Genomic DNA, 22756 nt, shown 5'->3' on the forward strand with positions numbered 1-22756 from the left:
GTTTGCTGAAACACTCTTGTTAAAACCTTTGCTTTATTGTTTGTTGTTTGACTTATTGCTTATCCTCACGTCTGCACTAAAATATCTAATTTGAATTCGAGACTTTCCTCACACTCACAAAAACTCAACCTTTTTGTGGCTGTAATGAAAATCCCACGTGACTCTTTTTTAGATGTTTCCCCTTTAACAGCGATGAGTCATTGAAGCACCAAACCTTTTTCTGCAATCTAAAACTCTAGAGCCCGCCCAATATCAACTTGCGGCTGATACAGATAATGGAGAGTGATGGTTTATCACATCCTAAGAAGCTGGTATCAAACCTTGATCCAAAGATTTTATATTTTACCATTTAACCCAAAAAATGTATAAACAAAACAAACACAAGATATTGCGAACTTTAATTAAGAATATAATTCATATATTCATAAATCTGTGAAAGCCTCATATCAGCCAACTGATGTATCGGTCGGGCTCTAAATGAAACCCATCAGTCTGATTGACAGGAAAGTTCCCCTCTGTCTTCACATCAACTGACAAAGCTGTCTTCATGTGTCCGATGAAGTTACAGCTCTTCGGTTTTTTTAACACGTGGCTGTCACATTAGCACCCGGCTCCGTGCTGGGCGTGCACTGCTTTGCATGATTGACAGTTGCCTCTGTCTTCTCTCTCACCTCCTCCTCCTCCTGCAGAAGAGCTCAGCAAGTTACAAGGTAAGCCACTCAGGCACGTGCACGTGGTGGTGGTCGTGATGGTGGTGGTGGTGTTGTCGGTGGTGGTGATGTTTTTGATCATTCTGTTTCATGTGGATGCGTCAACCTTAAGACGTTCAGTAGTTTAAACTAGAGCTGGGCACTACACAGAAAACACATACATACAGAAATAATGATTACTGGACTCAATGTTGTATAAGTTCTTCCAATGAAACCACTGGTAAAAAACAGATAAACATCTATTTACATGCTCTGACCTCAACTCTCACATTATGTCATCTGAAAAAGAAGAAATTGAGCAAATTCTAAATATAAATATAAGCTTTAAGAAGACAAAAAGCACAAAAATAAGTAAATATTATATACATGATAGAGTTTTGGTCAAATGACCCAGCCCTAGTGTTTCATTGATTTAATCCTTATGTTGTTTCTTGGTGTCAAATTATTTTTTATTTCAACTAATTGTAAGCTTTCCTCTCATAACATCATAATCAAAGTTTTCATATGAATTCATGTAGCTATAGAGTGATCACGTAACCAATCATCTATGTGTAAATCAATGTTATTGGTTGCTAATCAATAGAAGATGTAGCATGACCTGAGTTTGAACCTCATCCTCGTGATCCAGCTGCAAACACCACTGAACTCTTTGGATCCTGTTGTTGAAGATGACACCTTTGAGCCACAAAACGTGTCATCTTGAGTCACAAAAGCACCGTGATTATCATCTCACGAATCTGAGGCTTCAGAGACGCTTGCAGCCAAATTCATCCTGGCCGTGAAATAGACACCTAAACAAATCTTGTGTTGCCAAAAGGAAATCACACAGTTCAAAATGTTTTGAACCAGGAGAAGAAAAATATGTCAGTTATGGTTACTTGTTTTGATGTTAAGTAGAAACTACTACTCTCGTAGGTTTTTATCTAGATACACGTGTACATTCTCAGTCAAAACTTAAAAAACAGATAGATTTTTCTTTTCTTTACCTTTGAGTTCAGGAAAAATGGTGAAACTGACTAAGTGGGACATAGAATATACTGATTTGATGAACACTGATATTTATATTTATCACATTCACATTTCCCAACAAAAAAGAAGGTATTCATGGTATTAATAAATGTCCTCACGTGACACAGGTTCTTTTGAACCAGTTTTTCTATTATGCACTTTGCATACATACTGTAACACTGTGTTTTCTGATCCGACTGTGTGTTCCACAGCAGTAAGATGCGTTTGACACACTTGCGGTCGACACTAATTGGGCGATCACAAGGGCGCGCCAGATGGTACGGCTCCGGTTTAATACCGTCATTCAGACTTGGATAAAAGATAAGATGCTGCCAAAGCTTGTGTTTACGATATCAGCTTAACAGAGATCGTGGTCAGGAAGACTCAGCTTATCAGGCCTCGGCTGTAGTGTCAGGATTAGAAAATCCCCACATTTTCTCTCTTGTGTCTCCTTGGATCCTTATTTTGAAACCAAGCTTTGGGAGAATTGCATCAGAGAATCGCCTGAGACTGCACAGCAGCTACTCCCCTGCCTGGATGGTATAAATACTTCAAACACCAGCATTACAACAGACCCCTTCATGATTATTTAATGATCCTGGGTCCCGATGGTACGTGTCAGCACTGATCACAGTCAGGAGGGAGTTGTGGAATGTATCTTAAAGCCACTCCAGCGTAAGATATTCAGACATTTGTTTATTATGAAATCGATTCTTAAATGACGGAAGATTTATGCCACTCGGAGAAAAAGAAATTATATAAATCACGTGGCAGGATGCTTAAACTTTGCATTTGTGGGCGGTCACGGACTCTTTGTGTCATGGTGTAACTTTAGAGCTGTACTCTGAAAAAATACAACAAAACAATGAGTCCAATTCAAATATTCATCCAGAAAATGTCCACACACCTGATCTGAAGAGATGCAGACTTGTTTTACGCCAAATGTGTGATCGGAGGTTTTCCCTGTAGATGAAAAACGTGATCTCTCTTAGCAAACTTTAAATGTTTCACAGTGGGTGAGTCGAGAAGCCGTTTCCACCGCACGTCACATACAGTTCCCATAAAGCTTTGTATCAGAGGAAGGTAAAGATGTGGCGTCTCTCAAATCCAGGTCATCGGCGTGTGAGGAGCACAGAGACGCACTGCAGCAGATATTTTCTCTGCCGCAAGGTGCTGGCAGCCGGCGCCTCGGTATAACTCAGCTTTTTGTTTCCATCTCAGATAAAAGCCGAACTGTTCATCTCCCAATAAATCCCCCCGCCCCCCATCCCCCAGCGTCACTGCAACGCTCCATCACTAAGTCTGAAATCCACAACCAGTTGCTTTTTTGTATTTGCTTCTCGTGCTTTTAGAGAACTAAATCTCTCCCCTTTGCAGAGGCCGATTCTTCATGGAGTTTTTTTTTACTTTGTACTTTAAAGAAATACGGCGAGTTGTGAACAAACAGCTGCTAAACGCTTCTTTACACCCCTCTCTGAATGGCTCAGGCACAAGGAGTCCATTTCCATATCAAAGTGTGTGTGCTTTATTGAAGCTGACGCGCAGGCTTGATGCGATTAGTGTGGAGTAAAAGTGTCACCTCAGAAGTACTGTATCTAACGTTGCATTATGCTCTTCTTTGTGCAGAAGTCAAGAAATTGAATTTATTTTCCCAACACAAAAAAGGGATTGAGGTGAAGGGCGACAGTAAACTTCAGAGGGGATTCACTCTGGATATTTATTGTGACAAATGTGTGTTTTCAGATATCACACTGCTCTTTCAAGACCAAACCTTTTTCAATCAAATACCTTTTGAAAGAGGATGAGTATTATCACCTATTCAGAAAGGACAGGGGACTTGGTAAGGGTGTCTTTTGTCCCTCTCCTGACCGTGTCGTCTCTTCCATCCCAGCTGCCAAAAAGTCCCAGTGGCTGGAGAAAGAGGAGAAGGCCCGGCAGCTGAGGGAGCAGCAGCTGGAGGAGCGCCGCAGGAAGCTGGAGGAGCAGCGGATCAAGACGGAAAGACGGCGATCTGCCCTGGAGGAGAGACAAAAGCAGAAACAGGAGAAGAACAAAGTATGTTTGTTAAATAATCGCTTCAATAGATGATGCTGTAGTAGTTGTAAGAGGTGACAATTACAAATGCAAGAGAGGATAAATATTAATACCCCCCCTGCACTTGAATATGTAAGCAGGTTCAGATGCATATTAAGTTTTTTCTGCTGAATACTCTCTGTGTCCTTCGTGTTGCCTTTTAAGCCTTTGACAGTTTGACAACATGATGTCTGTCCTTGGCTCCTCTCCAGGAACGCTACGAGGCAGCCATCCACAGGTCGACCAAGAAGACGTGGGCAGAAATCCGCCAGCAGAGATGGTCATGGGCCGGTGCGCTCAGCCAGAACTCCAGCCAGAAAGAAGGTGAGTCCGACCGAGACACACACAGCCTCTACCCTTGGGTGGAGCTAAAGCTGTTCACCCTGAAATGAATACATTAACACTTGTTTGTGGGGATTTATATTAAAATCCTTTTGTCGTGTGTCTTTAAACCTAACGGAAAAATAGATATCTATGTTATGTGTACAGTATTTGACTCTCACTGCTGGGTATTGCCTGTAACGCTGCCAGAAGCACAGTCTTATAAGAGCTTCTCATGCAGATCTGTGTAGCAGTGGAGGTTTTCTTTTGTTATATTTGAATCTTCTGCCTTTGCTCCAACCTCACCACAACATGTCCTCCGATGTGTTAGCTGCCGCAGACTGCTGCTCACCTCTTAAACATCCAGAGTCATTAGCCTCTTATCATGACCAGACTGAATTGATTGCACAAATGCACTGAGCCGCTTTATTACGACAGCTGCAGTAAGCAGGGCTCTGTCCACCAGCAGCAAGCGTTGGCCAATAAAGCTTCATTTGAACTGATAAATGTCCTCACAGCTGATGAGACCAGTCTGATGCAGATATGAGGTAATGCTGCAGAAACGATGTGTTAACAGTGCAGCTTCATCGACTGAGCACAGATAGATGCTTTGTTCCATCCTTCTTGACTCAAGGTCCAAATCTGAAGAGACTCTTGTTCCATCTCCCATCACGTAATCGCCTCTGCCATATGCCAGCGGAATTATTGACACTCCAATCAATCTCTCCGCTCCTTCCTCTCTCGCCAGCCGTCTGTCAGACCATGACAGCGTGAAGAGGCTGCAGTGGAACGGCTGACAGTTGTTATTTAGGGAAATGCTATAGTAGTCTTAGAGCGTGTTTCATGTCTGAACGTATTTAACACCTTCATTACTCTGATGCTCTCTGAATCACGTCCTGTCTGATGACATCCGGGGAAAGAGAGCGCTCATTTGATCCCAGTGTATAAAAGGGATGTGGAACTGGGAATTGATGCAAGTATTGCAGACGGATGATTTCACAGATTTTTGCTCTTTTCTGAAGTACCAGTTAACGTCATCAGCCTTGAAATGAGAACATGTTTCCCAGCAGCTGCTCCCTCACTTGTTTTGTTTCCATGGGGCATGTGTTGTGACTTGGAAAGGTGGTTTATGAAGGTTCTTCCTCAGAATATTTAACATACTTTTGATGATTTGAATTGTTGTCACCTAGGCATGACCCTTAAGATGATTGTTTCACCCCTACCACAAAAAAGCAACCTCATTTACCCCTGTAGAGTTGAACTGAACGTAGTGTGCTGCTCACTGGCTTGGAAGATGACTTGTAAAATATTTATTAGCAACATGTTCTCACAGGATACGATGTTCTTGGTTACTCTGAATAATCCAAAGACTTCACTGACAGAAGATTTCACCGTCAAGAAGTGATGCCAATGCACAGTGTTTACAATGTACTGTGTGAATTATAAAGAATAATAGGAGTATTTTGGGAGCCGATAATGATATTAGGGATACAAAAATTTAAAAAAATATATATTTATTAAGATGTCAAACCTCTGTTTCAAAGAAATGCAATTAAGGCTTGATAATTTAGAGGTTTAATCATAAATGTATTATTAATAAAATAAAAACCCACATACATATATATATATATCCTTTATATTGTTTATTCTTTCGGTCAGGCTTTAGTTTTAGGCACCAAAAACAACATTTATTTCATTGACATTGTATTTAAATCTTGGCAGAAGTCTCATACATGTAAATGACATGGTAACATATGTTTTATGAATTATAAAACACAGATGCCTGCCTATACACCTGAAGGCTGGTTGAACAGATGTGCTTTGTGCGTGTATGAGCTTTGAAGCAGTGGAAGAATCTGCTCTAATGGGGGTTGCCCATATTTCAAATACACGAGTGTTACTGCCTATACAATGAGTGGGTGTGTGTTTGTGGAAGCATCATTTGAGCATGAAGCGTGACGCCGCAGAAGGTCCTCCTCTTCCTCTCAACCATGTGACCTGTGTGAACATCTGTGTGGCGCTCTTTTGGCTTCCTACAGGCAGATGCTCTGTGTCAACGGTCAACCTCCCCAAACACGTGGACTCTGTTATAAACAAGCGACTGTCCAAGTCCTCCGCCACGCTCTGGATCTCCCCCGGCAGAAGTAAGACAACATCTGGAATGCCCCCCTCCTCCCTCCACTCGTTAAATGTGTCCATCATCCTGCCACTGCCGACACCTCCGGCCCCGTCCGTCATTGTCCTTTCAGTTACTGCTTTCTGATTTCAGTCCCTGTCCTGTGCTTGATGGTTGATGGCTGATCCATTTCCATCACCCTTTTTTTTTTTTGGTCTATAATTTGGGTCGGGTCTCAGCACGTTCGACATGCTCTGCATGCTCATATGTGAATATGGGTTATGGGTTATGCACTGTGTTCATATTGTGTTTTACTGTCTGTTACTAGCCTTTGGTTGGTTCATTGTGAGATGATGGTCATTTCATTCCTGGTGTGTTTGCACAAACGGATCCTTCTGTGTTTCATTTTCATCCCAATATGCTGAATGCTGAATCTTTTGTCTTAAATGGTGTATGGATTGATCAAAATTGTGGTGGGTGTGATTATATGAATATAAATTGACTGGAGATGTTCAGATACTGATACCAGCGCCAGAAATGCCTCAGTCGTGCGTCTGCGAGTATGCAAATATATTCACAGATCAGATAACACTCTTTAAATATTAGTTTCACCCAGATAAAACTGTAATGACTAAACCAGGCCATACAACAATGACCGTACAGGGTTATTACAGGGTCATTTTCTAAATGCACTGGCATGTGATCGGTGTCACCTGACGCGCAGGTTCTGATAATCAGAACATGCGCGTCAGGTGATGGAAAAATGGTATCTGAACATCTCTAGAATCAACCTGTCTTCATGCTCCAGATTTAAGCAGCTGTTTTCTTTTTGTAGGTCTAACATTAACCAGGTCTCTGTGTTCTCCTGCAGAGCTGGAGAAACTGTAGAGTTTTGAAAAAAGTAAAGTTAGAAAGTGAGTCAGTGAGTCAGCGTTTTTCCGGAGATAATGCATTCTGAAAACGCCCCGGAGCAGGTACGGTTTCTCTGTGCTGCTGGAAAAAAAGATGGGTAGCATCTTTATTCCTCCTGTCAACCCCCATCCCCCACCTCACACACACCTCTGTCTCCGCTGCTTAACCACGGGATGATTCGGTGAAACGTCTTCCTCGTGTTACACCTTACAGCCAGAGACGAAAAATGTCTCTCCTGAGTAAATACTGATGAGTCTTTACTCGTCGTCCTCTCTGCTCCTCTGCTGGAGGCTCTGGTTATAAATAACTGACTCGCTGTCTAGACAAGCTTTTCAAATAAATAGCCCTCTCTCTTGGGTGCTACCCGTACAGCTCAAGGTTATATATACACATTTACTGGGCTCATTTTCCACCTCTCATAATCTCTTTGTGCAGCCCAGAGGTGTCTTACTGGGATTTGGTGTCTTAGATCAGGTGTATAGGGATTCTAGACACATGCTGCATTTCAGGCTTAACTTGACAAACTGTCTCTTTTAATTTCCTCCATGGTGAAAAAGGTTTTGATTTTAATTTTGGTGCTATGTTGTGGTATTAATGGATTGAAGATTTCAAAGCTCCTCCAAGTCCCTTTAATTCTTCAGGTTTGTCGACGGTTTGGAGCTGATGTACTACCAGCTCCGGGTTCACCTAAGCACATCCATTTAAGCCGTATCTTTCAGGTTAATTGAAACTGACATTAATTCATGTTTTTGTCCTTCCTGCAGCCCGCAGCCTGGCTCTGAGTCCATGGGAGAGCAGTATAGTCGACCGGCTGATGACACCGACGCTGTCTTTCATCGCCAGAAGCCGCAGCGCCGCCAGTGTCCTCAGCAATGGCAAAGATGGTCGTAAGTTGACAAACAAAAAAGGCATTAGCATTGACTCACCCTGACCCTAACCCCAACCCTTCTACATTAAAATACTGTTCAACTTCACAACATCTTCCCCCTTCAGAATCTCCTCTCTGCCCCCGTTCGTACTCAGCCAGCCCCCTCACCATGTGCGCCCACCAGCCCCACCATCGCTGCTCCGAGCGCTGGAGGGTCACGTCCAGCACACCGGACATCACCCAGCGCCAGCCCAGACGGAGCTCCACACCGGTGCGTCTTTGTTATTAGCTGTGAAACATATCTAACATGTTCTCCGCTCACAGCCAAGTATAGTCACAGTCTTCATAAAGTTACAGCAGCGCTAGAAACAGAATTCGACTGTATCCAGAGACCCACGATAACTAAATCAGCACATTCTGTTTACAAGTAAATGACACTAGTAAACAGGGTTTAATGACAAGTGTTTACTAGTGAAGAGAACAAAACATGATCTCAGTCCAGACTGTTTTCTGTTTGTTTTCCTGTTGTTAATGTAAAGAGATCAGTAGAGAATCTTGTCTTGTGTTTTTATTATGATTCAATATTCATTTCTAAATGTATGGAAACCAATAGAATTTGTGTGTTAAATCTTTTTGTCGTACAGATGGATAAAAACAAGAAAGAAAAGAGAGACAAAGAACGAGAGAACGAGAAGGAGAAAAATATGCTGACTAAGGAGAAGGTGCTGAAGAAGAGACAGTCTCTACCGAGCATGAGACACAGACCTGATCCAAGGTATAAAGATAAACACTTTATTTCTAATTTCACACTTCTATGATTTTTTTTTATACATGCAATACATTTAGATCAATTGTTTTATTTATTTTGAGCTCTTTCATAATACAACAACTAGAAAATATATATTCTGTCTTTAGTTTTTATATATTTACCACCAAATAAGTATTAATTTTACAATAATATCCGACAATTAAAGAAATCTTTTTGTGTCGAAGTTATTTTAAAACAATTTTCTTTCAGTCAATTTATGAATAAATCAGCACTTTTTCTTCAGCACGATTGAAGATTAATCACAGGAGAGTCAATCAGTTATTCTTGAAAATTTAATTTGTTTTCGTGTTTGTTTGTGGTAAAAGAACAAAAGATCTGAAGATGTGACTTCGGATTCAAGGACAGATTACTTATATTTTTTTATTTGTTACCGACCAGTCACTGCTCTAAAACTGTGTGGTAAACAGGGGTGGCCTTATATCCCCTTGACCCACAGCTCACTTCTGGTCAGCGATGGAGTTAAACAGAGCACGTGTGTTTCATGCACTGTTTGAGCAATGAGTGAAAGATCACAACACACAAGGTAATTTCCTCTCTTATCCCCAAGGCCACAGGAATAAATGACATGACATGAAAGGCAGGATGACGCGCAGAGAAAAGGAAATATATTTCTTTGACTCAACTAAAAGGCGGCAGAGCTGTCGGCACCAGAGGCTTGGAGGAAAAAAGAAATCCTACTTGAGCATAATGGATTTCCCCTCCAAGTGTTGCATGGGATGCTGACCGATAATGCACTTTACGGGATGACGCAATGTTTGAGTGCTTTGTCCGGTGCGAACCTGTTTGCTGAAAACAGGTTTCTTCAGGACACATGGCATTTTAAACAAACATAAACATAATGTCCCATCAGGTTTTATTTACCCCTGTGTTTTGCTGTCTTTCAGTCCAAGTCCTTTATCAAGACAGCGGCCGTCATCCCCAGCCACGCCCAAGGGCAGAACGGCCTCCCCCAGCCCGGCTGCCTCCCCCAAGCCTCCATCAACCCGGGGAAGCCCGTCGACTCCCAAGGCCCGGCCCAAAAGAGCCAGGACCCCTGCCAGGGTAGACCACCGGACCTCCTCCCCTGTCCCGCTTGAGAGAGTGAGGGAGCCTCGCAGGCCCGCCACCCCCGAGCAGAGAAAGGGTGAGTACATAAGAAAGTAATGAACATTAATCAACCATCAAGTCGTTCACAGTTCATAGTAAAATGAATAAACAATGTGATTTCTGCAGTTGAGTTTGTACGAAATGTCCTGACTCCTACACGCTGGACTCAAGGGCCCCTCCTCTGAATTCCCTGTTCCTGTGGTTGTGAACACATCTGACCTGGAATATCTCGTGCTGCGTTCTTCATAAGTAAAGGCAAACTCTGGAAAATGTCTGGACCCAATTTTCCAGACATTTTCCAGACTTTGTGTCTGAAAACGGCTGAGTCATGTGTCACCATGTTGACCTCCTCTCATTACTTCATTTAAATTAGATTTTAAGGTCATATGATAACAACCGAGCCATATCCATCCCCTGATTAAACCTGTGTTTAGATACTTTGTTTAATGAAGTATACTACTTAATAATGGAACATCTGGATTTGGCTACCAGTTTGACTACCTGTCCTATTCGCACCACCATAAGATACACGACAGCTGGATTTGGGGGAGCTTCCCTCTGTGGCTGAGTGGTATCGTATTTATATAATTTTGTTGTCTGGCTCGGTCTTTTCCTGTCACAGAAGAAATGATCTAATGGAAAATGTAGCCTCTGGAAAATCTGTATTTCTTCTTCGAGAAGCATTAGGCACAGATTAGCATCAGGCTTAATTAGGCACGAAAACAAAGAGAGCGTATTGACGGAGCCACACACAGCTCCACGCTCTGCACACACGACACTAGCAGGCTGCACTAATCACCCTTAATTATGTCATTACCAGGTTCTTAGGCTCAAGCTATGGCTGTTTACATTTTGCCGTGGACAGACAGTTTCACGGTGCATGTGAATGGAAAAGACTGTGTTTGAATGTGCTACTTATGAAGGTCGATAGAAACCTCTTTTAGAAAAGTACCACTTTAAAAGTCCTTACCGGTAGAGAGACACAAATAGTTTCATTGCCTAATGTATGTTGCCTCTCCTGTAATCATACTTAGGTTCCCCTGTGGTTCCTGCCATCGTAGTATCCTCAGCTGCTCCCTCAACTCACGCATCGAGCACGCCAGTCCCAGCCAGAGCCTCACCTGAGCCGAGCCACTCGGCTTCCTCTGCCTCCGCAGCGTCGCCAACGCCCTCTCCTTCAGGCAAGCCCATGGCGGGCACCAACGACCCTGAGGAGGCGGGACGCATCCTGGCGGAGAGACGCCGGCAGGCCCGAGACCAGAGGGACAGGGATGAGATAGAGCGGCGCGAACAGGAGGAGAAGGAGAGGTCAGAGGGGTTTTAATATACTTCAAAACACAGAGCGGGTCAGGACAGGCCAGAGCTGCTCGGTCCGTCTGCATTTTATTTTTTGACCTTGCAAGACATGATGTGAATCTTAAACACGACAGACTCACAGCTCAGTGGAAGTATTTCCCAGGCTGTTTTCCTAAAGCTCCTTTTTTTTATCTGCCATCACAAATGCAGATTGTTATATAATTTGAACTGTATTAAAATGTCCATTTGCAACATTCCCCTCAGACAAAGAGTCAAAAAACGCTGTGTGCCGCTTTTTCTGAAGTGATTATTCATTTATATGATGCCAATGTGAAATGGTTATTGGTGCATACACAACAAAGACATTACCTTTAGGGCTGGATCATCAGTTGATAATTATCACAGTAGAAGTCAGTACTTCTGCTCCTGAGGTTTTAAACTCTCAGAGAATGAGGAATGCTGCGGTTTTTGTAATAACCATTGATATTGTTCAAATGCACAGGCCTACTTTTGAGTTTATTTAGTAAAACCAATCAGGAAGTCTTCATGCATCGTCGCAGAACATTAATGTCTGAATAAAGCTTCACTCAACTCTGTCTGCGACTATGTAAATAACTGTAAAAAGCCTGTTGGCTGATTCTAACCTCAGCAAGTCACTATTTACAGCTTGGCTATTGATGTGATAACTTGTTGGCTCTCATTCTTCCAATTGTTTCCATTCCCTTTAAAAGTTTGGTTCCTACTGCTTGGGCTCAAGTGTAAACTAAAGAGGAAATGTCCCATCAATGGAATCATTTTAAATTTGTTCACCACACTCAGAAAGTTTAGCACATTGTTTGAAATGCTTGTTCTCAACTTTGTCTGTGATGTCTCCAGGGTCCTGAGAGACGAGCGAATAGCCAGGGAGGCAGAGGAGAGCCAACTCCGGGAGGAGGAGGCCCGCGTCATGGCGGAGGAGCAGCGGAAGAGAGACGAGGTCCAGCGGCTGCAGGATGAGAAGGAGGAAGAGGAGAGAGCCCAGGCCGAGCAGGAGGAGAACCTGCGCCTGCAGAAACAGGTATGATGAAGTACACGCACAGACACACACACACACACTGACACACACACACTGCATCCTTACATCAGTCCCCGGCTCTCTGCCCGTCACACCACAAACTGACACTCTCCCCTATCTTTAGTAAACAACCAGGTTGTGGTGTTTTTTCAGTGACACTTGTTTACTCTCTGGGCTCAGCTGTTCACCTCACGCTGACCTCATGTGATAACAGGCTCTTCCAAAAACAGAGTCCAGTTTGTTTTTTTAAGTCCACTGACGGCAAATATAAATCCAAACCAGACTGAATAGGCAATTTTTACATGTTTAGTTTACTAAATAACCTGAATGAGAATAATTAAATCTTCCTGATGCTCTGGCTCGATATTATCTTGGTAAATGTCCAGTGTTCAGCCCTTATGCTTTGTCACCCCCTTGTGGTCGCTCACAGAAATGGCGTTTGTGGTTAAACATGATCAAATGTAATTATGGAAAGGCCCAAGTATTTTACTGTGAATGGGCCTTTAGAAGCTGTAAATGTTGAAAATAGATATTTTTGGCACAAAGCTATAGGAATATATTCCCTTTGTGGCTGTAAACAACAATTGCAAAGGGAGCAGCCACACCCTTGTTATGTAAAAGGCATGTTCTTTTGGCTGAAGTTGTCCCCCCACCTCCTTCTGCTAGCATTAAAGTTGTGGTTGGATTCTCGCCTGTGTCTATTTCAGAAAGAGGAGGCTGAGGCTAAAGCCCGGGAGGAGGCGGAGAAGCAGCGTCTGGAGAGGGAGAAACACTTCCAGAAGGAGGAGCAGGAGAGGCTGGAGAGGAAAAAGGTAGGGAAGGACATCTGTCCTTTCAGCTGGGTTTTAAAGTCACCAATATAATAATGGAAATAGAAATGGTCTTTCTTAATAGACAAGAAACAAGATACCTTTGGTGTAGGAGAAGAAAAATCCTAATTTATAATATTTAGTGGAAAAACTGCCTTTTAATACTTTAATTTATAGTACCAGCCCTGCTCTGAACTGCTCACATCCCTCAGCAACACACAATTAGTTCTGCTGTCATTGTAAAGCGAGCGCTCTGCAGTGGAGGTATTCTATTCTGTGGTTCGTCTTTCCCAATGAGTCCTTGAAACCAAGATGAATGATGTTTTTGGTTTATCCTGGATCAGCTGTCTGCATGCCACGATTTCAGATGGCTTAGAGTGTGTGAGCGTGAAGCTAAATATAAACACTAATAATAGAGGGCTTTCTGTGCCGGTCATCTCTATGTGAATTTGTGCACATCTTTCCACACGTGTGCTCATACGTGTGTGTGTGTGTGTGTGTGTGTGTGTGTGTGTGTGTGTGTGTGGCTGCTGCTGCTGCTGCTCAGGCACTTTATGTGACCACTGCCTTCTATTCAATTATCCCACCCATATCTACAGTTAACTCAAGCCTCTGTCTGTGTGTGTGTGTGTGTGTGTGTGTGTGTGTGTTAGCTTTCTTTCTTTCCTCATCCCTAACTTCTGTGTGAAAGGCTCTTATCTGGACGTGCCAGGACTGGCTCAGGGAAACGAAGCCTGGCTTCATCCTGGAATTAGCCAACAGGAACAGCATGTTCTCACTGCTTAGTCACCCTGTACTATGCACTATTACTATATGCTACCAAAACAGACAGGCTCACTCTTCTTATCACCTCAATTGAGAGTATTGTTCTAGTTGGTTAAAAGTGTCCTGAGGGGCAACTTATTAGACAACAAGAATCTCAGGTCCAGATGTTTTGCAGCCAAACTAGATGCCAAAGCAGTGATGACAACTTGAGCCGTCCATGAACAACCTTGGAACTTACATATGCTTCACATTTTATGAGTGGCAGCTGCAGTTATGGCCGAGCTGACTCGCTGTGTCCTCAGATGAAGGTCGCATCTCGTATCGAACCTCCCTCAGAGCATACAAATACGCCCTCGCACAGCGGCCCAGTGTGTGAGTTCAGCTCAGTCTGATCATCCTTCCCCTTCTATTCACTGTTCACTCGTCCTACGCTGCAGATGCAGCTGAACACACAAGTGCTGCGTCGTCATTATTGACACAGTTCGACTCGGTTTATTCATTTAAAGGAGACAATATGATGCTCTTTCAGTTTTTCTTTTCTTCAGTGTGTTATAGTTTTTTTTGTGAATGTAAAAGTTATGCAAACATGTTGCCAGTTATCTGGCTGATAGTTCCACAGAATCCCTGTGACATCACAAAGCCCCACATTTGCATAATGCACACGTATCGACCAGGTCAAATCATAACCAAAATCATAGTATATAAACTAATATTACACTGCTGAAGAGAAGTAATGAAACAAGTTTAAAGACCAAAGCAATCCAACAAGGTGTGTGGGCGCATCTTGCACACTTCTTTTGTTGTTGATACTTCACTGACAACTTCCATATCTGATTGGCTTAATGAAAACTTTACTTTACTTTTAGCTACACAAAACCCTTACTGTGTTAGTGTCACTAATCATCAGAATAATCTACAAAAACACACTTATTCATCTTCTTTTCTTTCCTCAGCGTCTGGATGAGATCATGAAGAGGACCCGCAAGACGGATGCAGGCGAGAAGGTACAGTTGTTGTTCAGTTTGAACAAAATCAAGCTTTAAACATTTATCAGTTAAATTTTTTTTTAAATGACTGAAATTCTCTCTGGTCTTTTACAGAAAGAAACAAAGTCCTCGCCACTTGCACATGTCAACGACAAAGAAGCAGAGAGCAGCAAAGGTGAGCAGAACATCTGTAGGACTGGAGTGATGGAGGGAAATCATCGCCAAGCTCAAGCCCTTAATCTGCAGTGATTATTTACAATAGTTGGTTGATTTGTCCTCAATTAAAGTGGATTTCTAACTCGTTATGCTCCAATTAGCAAAATCCAAATTAACGACATAGTACGTTTTAGGTTGTGTCTGAACATTTAATCTGTTTTTGCACATGAACTCATTCTTATCCCACCTTTAGAGCGACAGCTGGCAACACATAACTGCTCTCCCGCTCCTCTGCATCTTTCTTTTATTTTTACCTCTTCGACATGTTAGAATAAACAAGTAAACAAGTTCCCTTGTGAGTCAGAGTCACACCGGGGCCAACAGGGGTTAATAAATTATATCTCTGCCTCATATCCTGCACAGCTGCACTTCAAGTTCTTCTTTGCACAATGGGGCCCATGTGTTCTTGCTTTTCGTTGTATTGGGACTGAGGGAGCAGAAAGGAAGAGTGGGCTCCCGGTCTCCAGAAGTTAACAAACATTTACTTTCAACACAGATGATAAAATATACTTTACCCATATCTCCTCTCCCTACAACTTGTGGAACAATTCATGTTCCAAGTAAATAACTTGAGCACTGTCACGTGCAGTCCATGAGTAAGATGAGGGCTCATTGTGGTCTGCGAGATAAACTGGTGAATGGTGGAAGACATTAGCGAGTCACTGATGTGGTTGGAGGCCTGGCAGGCACGCCTCCATCCTGCTCAGGGGAGTGGGGCTCTGTCTGAACCACAGTCATGGCCTCAGTGGAGCTGAGTCAGAGGGGGGGGGGACTGCTCTACACCGAAAGTTTGTCCCAGGACAATTTAGCATCCATGTCCTGAATGTTAAAATTAGCTTGAACAAAACCCAAGGTTGATCATTTGTGGTGTTTGTCACCCTGTGGTTGAGCATGACAATAGGATTTTGAATGTATGTGATTGTTGGTGTGTGTGTTAGGTTCACACTGAATCAATGGCTCTTTTCTATTTTTTCTCTAGTTGCTGACTACCAGCCAAAGCCAGAGGTCACTGTCCCCAATAACAAAACAGAAAATGGACAAACTCATGTCAACGAAAGGTACAACTTTTACTCTTTTGATATCAAAGTGAGAGTTTATCTGTGGGCATGTGAATGCAGGACCACCGTGAATGGTATGAAACTCGTGTGCCAGAAAACCAAGCCGGGAGCTGACTCCTAATCAAGTCTAGGTGGTTTTCGCATTGTTGTAAACCTCAACGGAAAATACAAGGAGCCACAGGATCCCGGCCCACAGTAAACCATTGTAATACTGGGAGAAGGATGTTACTTGAAATGTTTATTCTTTGTATTTGAGACCTCTTGGGGTAGATTTTGTAGGACTTCTGTACTTGGACAGCATTGGAGTGACTCATCGGTTGTATGAGTCATTCTGACGCATCATAACTATAACTATAAGCTGTGCCCTGTGTCCCCTCTCCCCAGCAGCCCTTCAGTCCAAGTGGTCAACGGGCTCCAGTCCATGAGACATGAGAACGGCCTCTCCACTAAAGGAGACCCCTCCCACTTTGAGGATATCCTCCACCTCGCCAACCACGGAAACACCACTAACGGAGCGCGGGTCAGTTCCCAGACCAGCATGGCCACTGAGCCGATCCTCACGTTTGAAAATGAGGAGTCGTTCATGAAGAAGGCCGGCCCCATGAAGCCGCAGCATGTTGCAGGTACAGTTCGGCCATACGATACACAAGAGTGGCTTTAATTTAAAACCACACATTGTTCAAGACTTTAGATCTTTAATATGCTAAAATGATCAAGAAGAAATTAAGAATAAAAGCTCAGAAAAAAACACACCTTCAACAACTTGTTGGGTCTAAGATGTTCGGGTGTTCCACAACCAGGGGGCGCCGTGCAAGAAAGATCGGATCCAGCTACGATTTTTAATTATGCTACTTTGTTAGGATGAATGGAGGGAACCTCCTCATGTCTTCACAAAAAATATGAAGCTTTGGCGATAAGCTTAGCTTTGCCATTTTGTATAGATTAAACAAAACAAGATATTATATGAATCATAGTTAACAGCATGTGGTTTTATCGCTTGCTATCAGCAGTTAAAGTTAATGCTTTTCTAGTTCAGCAGCAAAGTTTTAGAGGGACTACAGAAGCATTGAATCTAGCTGAGCTAATTATGGTCTCACAGACAATAAATGCATGACTTATGTATCATTGATAAAATAAACATCCCCTTTCATAATATTGTTAATAAGAGTTTTACAAAGTAAAAAGCCAGACAGTGTAGCTTAGAAAGGGTTTTAGCTTTGGCTAAAAGGTTTGATACTTAGGGGGGAAATTCACAAAACCATGTTCACTTGCCTATAAAAGAAAACATTTAATCAAAGATAAGTTAAGTTAAAAAAAAAGTATCCTCAATTTGATTCATTTTGAGTGAAAGGAACTTCACTATTGGCTGTTTTCTCTAATAAAAAAGTAGCTGCAGACAGAACCGAGGTTCACTGGCAACAAGCTTCTGTGCTTATTCCCTCCGAGCTGGTTTTACACTTGGCCAAGTTCACATTACCCAATAAAGTCTGCAGCACAAGGTACCACAGTTAGTGCTGTGATCATTGGCACGAAGCAAACTGAACTTATACTTCCACGTGTCATAGTGAGTACTTCCTGTGGGGAGGATGGTGTGGCACAGAGGAACCCCACACAACACCAACAGAGAGATGCAATATGGGAGACATAGTGTAGGGAAGGGTGAAGATAGGCGGCGTATCTTTCTGCCGATGACAGCTTTTACTCAGCAGCCTCGCTCTCTTGGACCTGAACCCAGTTAGGAATTCCTAGAATGGCTGAGGCGACGAGGAGACCCTATCCACAGAGCTTCCCTGGCGAAGGGCTAGAAACAAGACCCCGACGCAATTAAAGACCGTATCACTCCTCACTCAACCAGCGACACCGTCAGCAGCAGCCTACTCTTTCTCTTCCTTTTAGATCTTAACGTTCACCTGTTCACCGAGAACAAGTCAGCAGTCATAAAGATCACGTAAAGTTAATGGAGGGCAGTCACCTTCGTTAACCCTCCTCACATCTTCCTTCCTTTTGATTTCTCTTTTCTGTTGTATAACAACTGTCCGATCATTCCACTCTTGAAAATTCATGACACTTAACACGATTCTGACCTGACAAGACGTTTATGATCGAGAATATGAATACTCTTGACTATTTGATTTTGATAAAGGAGGTCAAGGTCTGGTCGTTACCCCCCCATGTAAACTAGTCAGGACAGATTTATGGAGTCATGCCTCCTGCAACATGTTCAACATCCTTTTGCATTTAGCATGGTCACAGGGTCAGAAGGTCACAGTCCACGTCATTACTCAGGTTAACGACCGGGATTTGGCTATAAATTGTGCCAGCTTGCAACTTTTGATTAATCCTTCTGCTCTGTGCCTCCCTCACAGAGGTCCTGTGACATGTTCCAGTGTTGAAGCGCTCGTCACCCAAGGCCACTGACCTTTCGTAGCCCTGCCATTGCTGGCGTGGGCGGCGGGAGCCCCCCCGTGACCTGTGCCAATCAACAACCTTCTTCTCAGCTCGGGAGAGCGAACACGTCTCTGAAGATAAAGTGGCCACAGAAGATGATGACCAAGCATCAGAGGACGGAGGAGACAAGGAAAGGAGAGGCTGCAGGTTGCAACACGGGTGCATCAGTGTTCACATTTGTAAAGATCCCTGTGGCACCGACTCCAGGCACCTTATTACTCCACAGTGTCATCTTCTGTACATTACAGTGCAGCTGAGTAATTATTATGATAAGCTGAAAAAAAAAGAAGCATTTGATTTCTTTGGTCTTTAGCTATTTAACTGAGAGAGGAATATGAAAAGAGTGGGTACATTTTTGTGAATAATGTAAATTAACTTTTGTGTTGTCGGACAAAGGAGGAAAGAGTTTGTGGATTTCAGAATGAAAGGGAGTCAGGCTTCAGTAAAAAACCCAGGTATTCCACATCCTGGTCTGTAAAAAGCTTCATGCATCAGATTTTTGTAAAGTTAAACTGAGAAATCTGGAGAGATTTGAAATGTTAGCTCACATGCAACGGCTTCTTACTGCGTGTAAACATACACATTTATGTTCAGATTGATTGTATGCAGATTGGATGTAATGATTGTGCAACATTTACAATTAAGAAATCACAAGTGATCCGAGGTGAGATCCCTGAAAACAGGGATTTACTGCATTATTTAACAGTATTTCACATGTGCAAGCATGACTCATTTCTCTCGTTTGCATTGAGATGTCGTGGACTCGTGTGTATTTGAAATGCTGGCGCGTGTAAATGCTACAAATATATTTTGATGTGTGTTACAAGGTCAGTGGGAGTATCTTAAGTCTTATTAAAGACAAGCTGTCCAGTCTGTGGTCTCGTCTATTTGTCTCGAGTAAATATGGATTCAGTGCATTCAGGGATTATTACCTTCGTCAAGGAAGTTATGTTTTCACCTCTGTTGGTTGGTTGTTGTTTGTCAGTAAGATTACACAGAAACTTAAGAACTGATTTCCACGGAACTTGGGCCAAGAAAGAACCAATTAAATATCACTTTCTTTAACATTTCGAGATAAACTGATTTTTAACAATTTTACAGATTTCCCGGGATTATTTTATGGCACATGATTTAAAAAAAACACACAGAGGGGACTGATATCTATGAGTAGATGCAATTTGGTGCAGCCAGTCAATATACTATGTGCTCTGTCTTAAATACGTTGTAGATCTTAGTTATGTTAATCTTAATTTATTTCTGTTAAACTATAGAATAAGGTGTAAAGAGAATGAACACACTGTTTTGTCATATATCGTTGCATTTTGAGGGATGTTCTCAAGGAGGTTTATCAAAATGGGGAAATCAAAATGGGGAAATGAAAGTAATTCTTGGAATCCTTCAAAGCCGTCATCCTTGACAACTCTAGGTCTTAAATTTGATTAATTAAAAAGGTCTTAAAAAGTGTAAACTGTACTTGTTGAGACCCTGTTAATGCTTCACTGAGAACATTAAAGTTTGTGAGATGAGAAAAATAAAACGACACAGATGTTCTGCACAAGTTGAATCTCACTGTCAAAAATGATCATCGGAATCATGAATCAGCAGATCAGCATTTGTTATTAATTTGATAGTTTGGGGAATGTTTTGTACTGGTTTTCTCCTGAGGCCCATTCGAATTCTGATTATTGAAGTGGGAAATACCCTCTCAGGAAGAGAGAGCACGCCAACCACAGGAAAACAGATTTAGAGATGGTACCAGAGGGCAGGCCCTGCAGTTGATGTTCAAGTCATGCGTGTTGGCTCAGCTGTGCATTTCACTTCGGGTCTCCTTTTACAGAATCCCAACAGGGGGAGCCTGCCAGTATCTGCTGCCCCACCTCCGTTGATTCTGGTGGCGAGAGGGAGTCCTGGCACACAGTTATCAGCCATCTGCAGCTGAAGTGAATTACCAACACGATTTATGTCCCCTTCCACTAAACATGCCACACTCATCATCGTGTAGAACTTATGTGCTTTCAATGACTTATAGCCGCCTGTGATAAGGAACTGAAGAGGAGCCCAGTGGACCGAGGGGCAGGCGGTTAAATCGAGCCTGGTCCCTCCCAGTGGGGGTGCGTCAGATTTGATCACCATGCCGTGGAAAGCCCTCAGCAATGCAACTGGGTTATAACGGTCTTTGGAAAGAAGGGAAACGATTTAATTAAAATGAAACAGGAGCCCCGAGATGGAAAAGAAGGAGGAGTCGAGGATTCATGGTGAAGTGAAGGAGACTCGAAGTGTCTGTGGACGTAGATAACTAGACTGAGATAAAGTGAGATAAGAGTATAGAGTATTTTTAAATTCTATTATTACCCACACCAAGGAGATTGTTTTCCTATGTGTTTATCTGTGTTAGTTAGCAGGATAACAACTCAACAACTAAACAGATAACGTGAAACTTGGTGGAAGGATGTGATATGTGTCTGGAATAGGGTTGCAAAATTCCGGGAATATTCAAAGTTGGAAACTTTCCATGGGAATTAACGGGAATATACAGGAATATACGGGAATTAACGGAAATAAACTGGAAATGTTGTAGGTAATTTATACTAACTGTGTTTACCTTGTCATATACAGACATAAATAAGAACATTTTATTCTGTCATAGCCCGATTTGAGCCCTGAGGAAACTTTGGGCACTTGACTATTTGCTTCTGCATCGTTGTGTAATTCTTAATATAGGTCTTGCACAGTATTTGCAAATGTACACAGCCTTTCCTTCTACATTGGATCGGGTGAAGTGTCTCCACACATGAGATAGTGCACGTGGCATTGTTCTGTAGAATAAGATGAGAAAAAAGTTTGTAAAAAACACTAATGCAATGCCAGAGATATAAATAGTTAGCCAAACAATTTGTATCGTCTGTAAAAATATTTTATAATTGATGGATAAATGAATGTAAATAGGCTAGATGAACAGATGAACAATCCTCAATCAGCATGCTAATATATTTTCCCCAGTAATATCATCGAAACTTACCTGACTAGTCCTGCACACTACAGCAGGCCTCAGTAGCCCTGCTGTAGAGTGAAGGATGCTGGGAATTATCTGTGCATGTGATGGAAGAATGCACAGTGGAGGGTTGAAATTCAACATGCAGTGTGTGCTGCATTCTATACATCTTTAAAATAGAGTTTTTATCGCTCAGCGTTTAATTTGCCAATTTTTTTTTTTTCTTCAAAATTCCCAAAATTCCCAAGCTTAACTTCCCATGGAAAGTTTCCGAAAAGTTTCCGGAAATTTACTGGAAACTTGCCGCCCCTTTGCAACCCTAGTCTGGAAAGAACTTATTAAATTGGGGTCCGCATCAGGAAGCGATTTCATGACTTTATTTCACTCTCTTTAGGGAATGTGGGATAGAACATTTTTCAACATTTTTGTTTATTTCTCAGAGAATAATTTGTGGGACTTGATGAAGAAAATCTGATCTGGGGACTGATATTTATGTGTTTGTGTAATGATGCAGATCCCAATAAAATCTGGATCCAGTGATTTTAAATGCAACAGTTGGGCCTTGGCGGAGGTTTGAATGCTTGTTTCCCCTCAATCTGCCAAACACTGGAAAACTTGAACTTAACTTAAGCACCACAATTAGATTCTAGTTCCAACTTCTCTTTACTCTTTGACGTGTGAAATGCCGAGGCTCCAAATACGACCAGATATGAACAAAGACATCGCTTCTCACGGCTCAGTTTCAATCGGCCCCTGGCGGCACACCTCCCCTGCCGCGTCGGATTCGTGACACACACGATCTCACTGGTTCAACATGTTGCTGCTGCAGTTGTCAACACGAGCGGCTGCTGCACCGAGCTGTGTTCATCAATCCCACCAGAGGGTGCAGCAGCACGGAGGCCCGAGACAACACCTTCCTCTGCTGCCTCTGGATCCACGCCTGCTCTTCACTCTCACACAACATAAATGCTCCCATCTAAATCTAAACATCTCCAATAAAAATACGGCTGCAGATATGTATTTAAAAGCCTTAATCTCTTAGTCTCTTATAGTTTTGGACGCACATGATCTGCGAGTCAGTCCCTGGTCATGTGGAGTAGCTCTCAGAGGGGACTCGAGGATTAGTGGGCACTATTTTTAGGGAGATGTCAGCGAGGCCACGCACACTCACAGGCTGAGTGGATCCAAGTTTCTGCTTGAATTCGTGAA

General features: G+C 42.6%; 1 protein-coding gene across 3 annotated transcripts in view; it reads left to right on the forward strand.

Annotated features, from left to right (window-relative positions):
• Positions 1-19428, forward strand: part of map7d1a (MAP7 domain containing 1a) — a 36927-nt gene extending 17499 nt beyond the window's left edge. The window contains exons 4-19 of one of the 3 annotated variants that reach the window (XM_061082078.1): positions 690-710; positions 3610-3773; positions 4004-4115; positions 6152-6256; positions 7905-8027; positions 8134-8279; positions 8653-8783; positions 9722-9960; positions 10958-11231; positions 12096-12276; positions 12981-13085; positions 14801-14851; positions 14948-15008; positions 16029-16107; positions 16492-16730; positions 18474-19428. In XM_061082078.1, coding sequence (XP_060938061.1) covers positions 690-710; positions 3610-3773; positions 4004-4115; positions 6152-6256; positions 7905-8027; positions 8134-8279; positions 8653-8783; positions 9722-9960; positions 10958-11231; positions 12096-12276; positions 12981-13085; positions 14801-14851; positions 14948-15008; positions 16029-16107; positions 16492-16730; positions 18474-18484 — 2042 coding nt within the window. In that variant the 3' untranslated portion in view covers positions 18485-19428. The remainder of the gene's footprint in view (positions 1-689; positions 711-3609; positions 3774-4003; positions 4116-6151; positions 6257-7904; positions 8028-8133; positions 8280-8652; positions 8784-9721; positions 9961-10957; positions 11232-12095; positions 12277-12980; positions 13086-14800; positions 14852-14947; positions 15009-16028; positions 16108-16491; positions 16731-18473) is intronic. The other 2 variants (XM_061082079.1, XM_061082080.1) reach the window with 2 other exon arrangements.
• The last annotated feature ends 3328 nt before the right edge of the window (positions 19429-22756 follow it).

This window comes from Limanda limanda, chromosome 11, assembly GCF_963576545.1.
Source record: "Limanda limanda chromosome 11, fLimLim1.1, whole genome shotgun sequence".
In the NCBI taxonomy this organism is placed as follows: domain Eukaryota; kingdom Metazoa; phylum Chordata; class Actinopteri; order Pleuronectiformes; family Pleuronectidae; genus Limanda; species Limanda limanda.